The sequence below is a fragment of the Dunckerocampus dactyliophorus genome, chromosome 3 (assembly GCF_027744805.1).
Source record: "Dunckerocampus dactyliophorus isolate RoL2022-P2 chromosome 3, RoL_Ddac_1.1, whole genome shotgun sequence".
NCBI classification, from domain to species: domain Eukaryota; kingdom Metazoa; phylum Chordata; class Actinopteri; order Syngnathiformes; family Syngnathidae; genus Dunckerocampus; species Dunckerocampus dactyliophorus.
In genome coordinates, this window is record NC_072821.1 from 2,820,636 (window position 1) to 2,832,500 (window position 11,865).

General features: G+C 41.3%; 1 protein-coding gene across 9 annotated transcripts in view; it reads left to right on the forward strand.

Moving 5' to 3' along the window:
* The window catches only part of adcy7 (adenylate cyclase 7), a 54,244-nt gene that overhangs the window by 41,119 nt on the left and 1,260 nt on the right, over positions 1 to 11,865 (forward strand). For all 9 annotated transcript variants that reach the window (XM_054769979.1, XM_054769980.1, XM_054769978.1 and 6 more), the window contains 12 exons: positions 76 to 145; positions 221 to 318; positions 407 to 491; positions 2,555 to 2,692; positions 2,780 to 2,887; positions 3,950 to 4,146; positions 6,582 to 6,693; positions 6,776 to 6,934; positions 7,442 to 7,588; positions 7,711 to 7,818; positions 9,726 to 9,840; positions 10,602 to 10,726. In XM_054769979.1, the coding sequence (XP_054625954.1) occupies positions 76 to 145; positions 221 to 318; positions 407 to 491; positions 2,555 to 2,692; positions 2,780 to 2,887; positions 3,950 to 4,146; positions 6,582 to 6,693; positions 6,776 to 6,934; positions 7,442 to 7,588; positions 7,711 to 7,818; positions 9,726 to 9,840; positions 10,602 to 10,726 (1,462 nt within the window). The remainder of the gene's footprint in view (positions 1 to 75; positions 146 to 220; positions 319 to 406; positions 492 to 2,554; positions 2,693 to 2,779; positions 2,888 to 3,949; positions 4,147 to 6,581; positions 6,694 to 6,775; positions 6,935 to 7,441; positions 7,589 to 7,710; positions 7,819 to 9,725; positions 9,841 to 10,601; positions 10,727 to 11,865) is intronic.

The following is an 11,865-nucleotide window of genomic DNA, read 5'->3' on the forward strand; positions in this document are numbered from 1 at the left end:
TATTCCAATACTAAAACGTGTACTGTTTCACGGTCTAACTGTCACCATCTCATGAAACATTTGCCCACTTTCCAGGCAATGGTATAAATCAGAGGAGAGTGGGAGCCTAGCCATATGGTTTCCAAAGAAAGACCTGGAAAAACAGGTGACTTCTTCATTCAAGGCATTCCTAATGTCCTTCATCTGTGGTTATTCCAATATTTGTGTGCTCCTCTCAAAGTACCGCGCGTTGGATTTGCCCATGTTTAAGCACTATGTCGGCTGTGCCACCTTCATCTTCCTCTGCATCTTTCTCATCCAGATGTTTGTCACGAGGGAGTGAGTATTCAGTCGTGCACCAGATGTACTGTACACTCGCTGTTATTTCAATATTGACACACTTGGCGCTTTTAATGAAAACCCTCAGCCGACAGATATTAGGAATAACGTTTGGAGCGCTGGCGTGTGTCCTGCTGTTGACCCTGGCCATCTGCTTCGCTGGTCACATGCAGGTCAGTGTTGAAAGCTTTCCATTAACACTGGATTTACATTTACAGTGCTGGAGTGTCAATTCATTCATTCATTCTTACTGGGGATGCGATATCACCGCACTCTAATATACCGTACTGACCCCAAATATAAGACGACCCCTATTTTTCAAGCGCTGTTTTTGGAAGAAATAACTTTTTAAGACAAAATCAAAGATTGCGCCACCTGTTGGTTTGCATGCATGAACCTATAAGCCCCCAATATAAGACACCCCTTTTTGGGAAAAACATCTTTTTTAGCCTTTAAAGGAAAACTGCATTTTTTGGGGGGAATTTTGCCCATCATTGACAATCCTTATGTGAAACATGAACACATGTTTCTTTCCCTTTTCTGTGCCTTCTAAACGGGTTAGTATGAGGCAGCTAACAATGCACGTTTGACGCTCGAGCCCAGTGTTGCATTTCCATAACTGGCCTGGAGGTTAACGACGCTACAGCTATATTGTTATTGTAGCAGCTAACACAAAAAACTATACTCATCTGGCCGAGTAACATGACGCCTCGCTAGCCGCTAGTCTCGGCGTCACTCACAACGCCTCAAGCCACTGCAACCGGACAGACGGAAGAGTGGATACTACTGGCTCTCAATTTTGCTACAAAGACTCACCAAGATGCTCGGTTGCTGTCAGCATTTTCTACCTGAGGACTGGAGCACAAGTCTTGTGCTGGAAGACACAGCCACCCCAGTGAGAGCGGACATTGGAAGTGTCGTCGCTGTTTCCACGCTGCTGTTGTTGACGGAAGTCGCGTTAGCGCCTGTGGCCGATGCCAAAGCAATGCACCTGGGAAAGAAGTTTGGGTAGTGTTTTAAATCATCAAAATACGGCAAAATACTGTAAGTATTACATCAATGTACTTGTTAATGCATTAGTTCTAGACTTTGAAGCCCCTTGAAGCCATGATAGTCCACACGCAGCATGGCGATGGAGGGGACACTAATAGTAGCGGGAATGTAAAAAAAATACTAGCAGCATACACGGTACTATCCGCGGGAGACTCCTCGGCAAAAAAATACACTGATAACATGACCTGAGAATACAATGACCTGGGTGAATGAGGACATTCACTGGCATAACATATAGCGCTATACTGTATAGAGTAATAGGCAGCAGTGGTGTTCAAGATCCTGCTGTAAATGACAATGATGATGGCTGGGTTTGCTTGAGAGATGAGCAAGACTATCACAAGTGGATCAGACATTTTCATGAGCCGGTATCGTGGAGAATTCTCAAAGCGCTATGAGTAACTTCACTCCCATCACAAACTGTGGGTCATACTGATGATGTTTCTCATTCACAGTACGTATGCCTTTTATCTCTCACCATTTTCAGGCTACAACCTTTTGAAATAGTCATGTCAAATGTAATGTGGACATTTCTTGACCTCAAATGTAAGACAAACATTTTCAAGGCCTGTTTCAAAAATAAAAAAATAAAAAATTCCATAATAAATCAAAGACAATTTAATATTTTAAAAATCATGTTTTCAAGTCGTGTGGAGCCACTTGTTGGTTTGCATGTACTAATATCTCTACCCCGAATATAAGACGACGCATCTTTTTCAAGACCTGTTTTTTTAAAAAAATATTTAGTGAGACAAAATCAAAAACAAATTAAAACTTAAAAAAAAAAAACAACACACATTCAGGGTCCCCTGTGGGTTTGTATAACTCTCCAGAACCCGAATATAAGCTGACGTCTTCTCGAGATCCGTTTATAGGGAAAAAAGACAAAATTAAAATCATATTTTTAAGTCACTGAAAATACGTTTGCACGTATAAATCTCTAGACCCACAATTAGACTTGACTTTTGTCAAGAGAGCGTCTTATATGGGGTTAGTACGGTAATAGCTCAATGTCAGTCCAGTGTTAGAATAGAAAGGCATTCTAGAAGCCTTGCCCTCCTTCCTGTGCTGTGTCTTTCTATAGCTAACCTAGTGACTCGCTCAGTCCTTGTGTGCAGATGAATGTCACGCATGTTCCTTGTGCTGCTCCTTGTGTTTTTCATGTGTTCGTGTGTGCGTGCAGCGTCTTTTTCCAGAGAAGCTGTCAAGTTGTCAGTGGCTGGCTGGCGTCTCGGAGGCAGTGGTGAAGAAGCCTTGTGTGCGCCTCCCGCTGGCCACCGTCACCACTGCGGTCATTATAATCTTGGCAGTCTTCAACCTGGTAAAGAACCCGCCCTTTCTCTCGTAAAAGCTACACAGCACAGTTTCCAACTTTTTTCCTCTGGTGTTTTTCCCCCCCACCCTTCAGTGCTTCGTTCAGGCACGTTTTCCGGAATGTTCCAGCGATGTTCCGGACCCGGGTCACGCAAATGGTTCCCATGAAGTGGGCGTACAGGGAGGACTCTTCTATCTGCCCGTGAGGATTTGTTATTTTTTACTATCACACTGGATCTACAAAGTTGACATCCTACTTGTGTTTTTTTTTAAAATAAAAACTGTTGAAACATATTTTTGATTTAAAAGGAAAAAAAAGTGTATTATTTCCTTTTTAAAATATGGTCATTTATTAACTCATTCAATCCCAGCCATTTTTCAAAAGACAGCCCCTTCAGTAGCGGCCATTTTAGATGCTTTTGACTGATCTTTCAAGGCACACAGAATATTGTGTTCCATGGCTACAGTATAGAAACATGGAAGCTACCAAAACAAACATTACACTCCCGTCTTTCATCAGGAAAAAAGTTTGCTTTTACCTTTTTTTTTCTTTAGTAATCAGCAGTAGAACATGGGTAAGTTTCAGGAAAATATTAGTTCCCAGGAGGGAAAAGGGAGAAAACCAGCTTTTTGTGAAAAGCACAGCACAGCAGCAACAGAACCAATGTTGTAAAAGGAAATAATTCATGAAATTTTTTTTTCCACATTTAATTCTGCCCTGCAAGTGTAACACACGTGAATTTCACAACATTTTAAAGTGCATGCAGAGGTAGATAAAGCTGCTGGATGCTGACCACTCATGATACTTAAGATGCAGCTGCCATGCAGAGTTCTTTTTATTTTTTATTTTTAAGTACATCGGGAGGTTGCTTCGTGCCAGACGCTTATGAGAGTCCCTGGCGGTTATTTGCTTTTGTAGACCACGCCCCCCCGAGTCCATAGGAGACTCAGCATTTAACTGAATAGAAGCGCTAATTGGAGCAATGACACTAACAGGCGTGCACGCTTACGCCAACAGTCTTTGTTTGTATTCATTTTTTAATCTGTTCACAATCGAATATATCGAAATGAGTTTTCCCCCATGTTGTTGTTTTTCATAAATGTTATATGCAAATGTCATACAGTATATTTGAACACCTTAATAGTTCATCAGTTATATTCCACTCATTTTACATTTTGAATTAATGAATTCATTAATTTAATGAATCTACTCCGCATGTTGTCACGTTGATGCTAACATACAGCCTGTATGTCTCCCACGTAGTACTCGGTGTACTGCTGCATCTTATCCCTGGTGGCTTGCGGGGTTTTCCTGCGGGTCAGCTTGGAGCTCAAAGTGCTCTTCCTCACCCTGGCCTCCACGGCGTACTACGTCATCATCCTCAGCACCAACAGGGCGCTCTTTGAGGCCTACGCCGGCGTCCTCTACACTCAGATTCCCGGGGCCGGGAACTGCAGCAGGTGGGGACTCCATATGTATATATGCTGTGCATATACTGTATATATACTGTATATGCTGTATGTGCTGTATATACTGTATATACTGTGTATACTGTGTATACTGTATATACTGTACATATACTGTATGTGCTGTAGGCACGTCTGATAATGTAATAGGAGGCGAATGGCGTGGTGGAAAAGTCACACACAAGCAGGCTTAAAGTGATTTGTTTAATGTATGCGACCTTTATTGTGACAGGCACATTGGATGTTGATCTTCCAGAGCCATCATTTACAGTTTGGGATGTACTGTACTGTACTGTACTGTACTGTATACCAGGGGTGTCCAAACGTTTTCCAGTGAGGGCCACATAGTGAAAAGTGAAAGGATGCAAGGACCACTTAAAGCAACACATACAGTAGAGATATGCTAAGAAGAAAAAACGGCATTTCACCTTTGTAATATAGCGGAAATGCTACTACTACTAATACGAGTTTATTCTTGTAAAATTGCGACGTTTGTTCTTCATTCGATTGTGACTTTTTTCTTAATATTTTGACTTTATTCCTGTAAAATTCTAGGTATTTTTCTCATTTCAGCTGTTTTTTTAATTTATTTTCCAACTGTTTCATTCCAGCTTTCCTCTTGTAAATTTACTCCTCGTAATTATAACTTCATATCTTTTAAAACAATAATGTAGGTTTTCTTTATTTCAACATTGTTACTAAAATGATATTTTTCCTCATTTTACAAGTTTATTCTCATAAAATGTAAACGTTTTTCTCATTAGAAAACTGTTGTTTTCTCTTAATACTTTGACTTTACTCTGGTAACATTTCTGCTGTTGATTTTTTTTGTATAATTTTCCAAATATTTAGACTTTCTTCTTGTATATTTTCTTCTGCTGATATTTTGACTTTATTCCCACGTTATACATTTTCCCTCCAACCTAAGTTTCCAAAAATGACAACTTCATTCATTGTTTTTGACTTTAAAAAATAATTGTTTTCAACTTCATGCTACTAGAATGACATTTTTCCTCATACTTTGACATTATTCTTGTGAAATGAAGGCTTTTTTTTTGCTAGATTACAACAATATTTTGACTTTTGATAGATTTTCCCATTGTTGCTGCTGTAGTTTTTTTTTTTTTCATTTTCCTTGTTAAATTACATTTTTAGACTGTGCTGCGGGCCGATAAAATCAGTCGCGGGCTGCAAATGGCCCCCGGGCCGCACTTTGGACACCCGTGCTGTATTCTCTTACACTCATGCTAGTTTCCCAACATAACATGTAACACATCCTGTGTATAGAACAAGGTGAGATGTACTGCATATACAAGTACAACATGGTAACCATGTTGAGGTATACACAGGAAGTAATAAGCGTCCATATCCCGGGTGTGTCTACATCGTCTCTAATTAATGCCGTGTCCAAAAACAAGCGGTTGTAGGCAACCTCCCGATGACGCCAACTCATTCAATACCAGCCATTTTTCAAAAAATTCCACCCCTTCAGCAGCGGCCATTTGAGACGATTTTGACTGATTTTTCAAGGCGCACAGAATCTTGTGTTCCGTGGCTATATAAACATGGAAGCTACCAAAAGAAACGTTAGACTCCCGTCTTTCATCAGGAAAAAAAGTTTGTTTCTGCCTTTTTCCGTTCTTTAGTAATCAGCAGTAGAACATACAGTAGGTACGTTTCAGGAAAATATCAGTTCCCAACTAGAAAAGGGAGAAAACCAGCTTTTTGTGAAAAGATACATTCCAAGCAAAACTTTCACTTTGACACAATTTTTTTTGCTTTTGTGACAGCTCAAATATGTAAACAACTATACTACAACATAAACAACACAAACAAGGGTTGTTCTACATCAAAATAACAATAGATTTTCAAATATAACACCATGGACTATTTACAGTTCTCACATTTGGAACTAGACTGTGTGTAAACACTCCTCCACGCTCTCTCACTTCCTCCTTGCTGTCGAGTGTGTTTTTACATGCAAACAATCCATGCCGAGCGCTAATCAAATGCACTTCTGCCACCTTGTGGCCGTTTTTATGGCTTAAAATTGCATGAAACGTGACCTCTTTCATGGGGCACTTGCCTCATCACCTCTTTTGGCCTCACGTGCAAAAACAAATCCGTCGTATTGAATGAGTTCATTAGATCTAAATGAATAAAAATTGTTTACCTTGATTGAAATATGTCTTATTGCTGTGATATCACTTTTTGCGTCGGCTTAAGTCCGGCACAGCGGCCATTTACAGCCCTCAGTACATTTTTTCCCAAACTGAAAGTACCTAAAATCCGCCACCATCACAACACAGTGAGAAAGCTGGGTCATGAAACGCTACAAGATGCTAACACTACGCTAACCTCGTCAGGGTTTGCTTTCTCACCCATCATGCAGGCTTTTTGTGCTGAACATGCAGTATTTATTTCCTCAGCATGGAAGATGAGTCCATCCTGAGGCTGGTCGGCCTGGTGAAGCACCCTCAGGTGATGAGCTGCATCTACATCACCTTGTTCCTGGTCACCGTGCTCATCATCTCACAGCAGGTGCTCACCTGTACTTGTGTTTTATTTGCACGCACTTATTTGATCGGCCAGTTTCAAAGCCGTTGTTGTCGTGTCCCCGCAGAACGAGTCGTGCTTCCGCCAGGACTTCCTGCTCAAGTACAAGAACCACACGGAGCAGGACGAGATCGAGACCCGCGAGAACCTCAACCGCCTTCTGCTGGAAAACGTGCTGCCGGCTCACGTGGCCTCGCTCTTTGTCGGGGAGAACAAAAAGAACGAAGTGAGACCTCACCGAAGATCACTGATGCATACTGGATGCTGTTTCCAACCATTTGTTGCTTCTTCCACTTCAAGTCCAAACATCCCAACATGGAAATGTTCCGCTCATTCGGGACATGCGCTCCAAAAACGTCCCACGTCTTCTGTGACGACGTTCCCATTGACAACATTCCGCTTACTCAGGACATTCAGGCGATCCGTTGGCCGCATCCCAAAAATTACACATTTTTACAGAATTCCACATTTTCCAGCTCAAAAATTTCCATTGAATGACCACCAATTTATCCCACTGCTAAAACGCTCATTTAGGAAGTTTAGCCATTTTGCACATCCCCAAAATTCCCGCTGTTCCCAAACTTCCACATTTTCCAAACACAAATTTCCCTAAGAATTCTTCCTTTTTGTGTGTGCAGCATTTGGGTTCAGCTTCATCTCTCCAGCATCCATTGTTGTCATTTTGATGCCTTCAGTGCATGAAAAATGCTAAAATGAACATGTTTTTGGCCAGGACCTCTACTACAAGTCGTACGACTGCGTGTGCGTGATGTTCGCCTCGGTGCCGGATTTCAAGGAGTTCTACACCGAGTGCGATATCAACAAGGAGGGTCTGGAATGTCTGAGGCTCCTCAACGAAATCATCGCCGACTTTGACGAGGTGAGCGGAGAGGAACAACGGACGTTCTTCTACTGTCCGGAAAAGTCCTCCGAAAGGCAGAAATGAAATGTGTGCGAGTAGCAGCGGGCTTGCTTGCTAACCTTCCGACGTGTCATCAACAGCTGCTGTCCAAGCCCAAGTTCAGCGGCGTGGAGAAGATCAAGACAATTGGCAGCACGTACATGGCGGCGGCCGGGCTCAGCGGGACGCCCGGGCAGGAGAACAATCAGGTGGAGTAGACGCTGGGTCGCGCGGAGGGCACACCAGCGCTGGCTAACATTTGTAGCTCCTGGAAAATGCTACTTTTCCACTGTTTCAAACTAGCATCAGAGGTTCCAGTGTATTGGACGTGTGTTGTTCTCGTAAGCCCTGCGAGGAACACGCCCTTTTGTGTGTTTGTAGCTGTAATGCTAATGCTAACCGTCTCCAAGAAGCGCTATCGTTTACTTTAGCCACTTTTTACAAAAACACTGCGCTTGTCCAACGTAATAGATACCATATATCACATACAACAACGCAACATGAAGGAGTGAACAAACGTTAGCATAGCTTTGTGACGCTACAGTGCTAACATTACACTCCCATTTTAACAGCAACATCATGCTGGGTTAGCATATTCGCTGAATGGAAACCAAAATGGTCAAACTCGCAGATGCCGCGTCTGACGCTGATTGACAGATAGCTGGCAGAGATTCATTTTAAGATGTGTAGCGAAGCCTGGTTATGTTATTAGTAGCTCCTCCTTACTGTGTTACAGCACATCGTGATGGCACTGTAACTATGGTAGTCTTACATTGGGTGTTTACCCATTCTGACACGACATTGATGAATTTTATTATGGGCATGCACGCAACGCAAGCCCCTCGAATTTTAGCTGATTTACTCATGTCTAAATGTAAACACAACTACAAATGTAGAACAGCCTTGGCACTTTTGGTACAGAGTGCTATCTTGCTCGGTGCTAGCATGCTAACTGTTAGCATTTTAGGCATTTTACACATGGCTAAATGCAATGCAATGCTATAGAGACACTTTACAACTGCCGTGGCACTTTTGGTATCTTGCTTGATGCTAGTATGCTCACTGTTAGCGTGTTAGCATTTCAGGCATTATACAAATGTCTAAATGCAAATATGTACACGGAATGATATAGAGACACTTTACACTTTACCTTGGCACTTTTGGTACTGAGTGCTGTCTTGCCTAGGTGCTGGTATGCTCACTGTTAGCATTTTACGCATGTCTATATGCAGATACGGGCTGCACAGTGGTGGAGTGGTTTGCTTGTTGGCCACACAGTCAGGAGATATGAAAGATGTGTGTTCGAATCTCCGCCTGGGCATCTCTGTGTGGAGTTTGTGGGTGCTAACTGTTAACACCATTTTACACACGTCCAAATGCAAGTACCTACATGGCATGATGCAAGGACACGCTAGAAATGTCTTGGCACTTTTGGTACTTAGTGCTACTTTGCTAGGTGCGAGCATGTTGTTACCCATTTTACACACGTCTAAATGCAAACACATACGTGGCACGATGTAGGGACACTTCAAACTGCTTTGGCGCTTTCAGTTCTTGGTGCCAACTTGCGAGGTGCTGTTAGCATGTTAGCATTTTTCCTATTTCAATGATGTCGAAATACAAATATGTACATGTATATAACTGCTGTGGGACTTTTGCTGCTTAGCATGATGGTATAGTAGCATTTTAGCTATTTTATTCATTTATTCATGTAAAAATGATGATTATTATAAGTTGAATGCGCAAAATTGTCTTCAATGAAACAGCTTCTCATTAGTTTTGGTGAATCAGGGTGTGCCATCAGTCAAGAGCATTACTAAACATCACTGACAGCAGAACAGGCTTCATTTCAAGATGTGTAGCAAAGCCTGCTTTGAAAAAATGTTACAGTATTTTCTTTCTTTAAAAATTGTGGGTTGTGAGGCTAGAAGCAGCATCATGTCCACAAGGAAGGAGTTTTTTGTGTTTTTTTCCCCCATCATGTCATGAAAAGCCGCATCTTCAAAAGCGGACCAAAAAGTGAGGGTGATGATGTATTTTTCTTCCGTTTGTTGCTCATAAAGTGTCTCCATGGACACGCGTTACTCATTTGCTGAATGTTGCGTGGTTCTTCCAGGACAGGGAGCGCCAGCAGGCCCAGATCGGGATCATGGTGGAGTTCGCCATCGCTCTGATGGGCAAGTTGGACGGCATCAACCGACATTCCTTCAACAGCTTCAGGCTGCGCGTGGGTGAGTGGGCCGCGCCGGCTGTAGCAGCGTGCTGCCGCGCCAACGTGCGCAGCGAGGTTGGAAGCTGACGTCATCCCACTTTTGGGGAAGGCTCGCCTCCCCCCTGCTGAATTTCATCACTTGTTTGCGGATTTATGCTTGTGTTTCAAGAGGAACTGCTTTTTAACGCAGCACTTGAAGCATTTGCTGGCGTGCCTGCGTAGCATAGCGTGTTCTCCACCTTTTAATGGATGATATCGGAAACGCTCCAGTCGACGTCTCTGTGGGTGCCGACTAAATCAAAAAGCAACATCTGTGGTTGTAGGCAACCCCTTTATGTGGTTTTTGTTACCCCCACAAGGTGGCAGTGTCTAAATTTGAAGTATCATATATGTACTGGTATCCAGCAGCTTTACTGTGTCTACCTCTGCGTGCGCTTTAAAATGTAGGTTACCCTGCGCAGTTGTTGGTGTGAAAGTCATGTGCGTTACGTTTGTTTACAATCAAACCATCAGCACTAGTCATGCTGACTCAGCAGTTTGCTCCTTATTGCTATGACAACATTGGTTCTGTTGCTGCTGCTGTGTTGGGCAATATGCTTGTTCGTAAAGTGCCAAGTAATACATAAATGAATGTTGTTTCTTTTTTTAAATGACCCAATGGTCAAAGAGAGCTACATTTTCCTTATCACTTTCTCATGCACTCCAAATCATTATTTAAAAAAAATAAAATAATCGATGTATAATTGATTGTAAGGTCACAAGACGTGTGTTGTTGTGCAGGTATTAATCACGGCCCCGTGATAGCCGGCGTGATCGGTGCCAGGAAGCCTCAGTACGACATCTGGGGCAACACCGTCAACGTGGCCAGCAGGATGGAGAGCACAGGGGAGCTGGGAAAGATCCAAGTACGCTCGCTTTTTAATATTACCTCTTGATGTTTGAGCTGACTGCTTTGGAAGCGTTGCCGCGGCAACCTAACATTTGTCTTCTCAGCGCACGCTCGGGCTTTATTGTGCGTCTTTCCCGCGAGCCGAGTCGGCCCAAGGTCGCTTCTTCTTTCCCTTTGGCTGAAATACGACTCATGCTAAGTGGGCTCCCGACCAAGCAACCACTGATCCATGGATCATTTGATACCGCGCCACACAGAAACAATACAACAACAACAACAGTCCGCTTTTTAATTTTTGGAAAACAAAGAGTGTGTGTGTATATATATATATATATAATGTGTGTGTGTGTGTATATATATATGTGTATTATACAGTATATATATATATATATGTATGTGTATTATATATATATATATATATGTGTATATATGTGTATATATATGTATATATATGTATGTATATATGTATGTATATATGTGTATATATATGTATATATATGTGTATATATATGTGTATATATACATATGTGTGTATATATACATATATATATGTGTATATATATATGTGTGTGTGTGTATATATATATATGTGTATATATATGTATGTGTATATATATATATATACATATATATATATATATATATATATATATATATATATGTATATGTATATATATATATATATATATATATATATATATATATATATATATATATATATGTACATAAGCTGTTGGCTGTATTAGTTGGTATTTGGTTATTATTTGTGTAAAGGCATCTACTTTAAAAATATGTTTCAGAGATATTATTTGGTCATGTTATTTGTGGTAGGGTATCTACTGTTAAAAAAATATAGTTTGGAGTTATTTGATCTTACATTTGTGGTAAGACATCAATAATTATTTTTTGGCTGTATTAGTCATTTGTGTTGTGGTTAAAAATGTATAGTTCCGGGGGTGTACTGTCATTTGGTGGTTGTGTTATTTGTGGTGGGGCATCAACTGTTAATGAATCGCTTGGTCGTTGTATTATTTGTGTTAAGGTTTTTACGGTTAAAAATATATGCTTTAGAGGTATTGTTTGCTTATTGTATCGTTGTTGTTAAGATTAGTGTGTTACCTCCAATAATACCCCATAAAATGCTACATTTAAGCA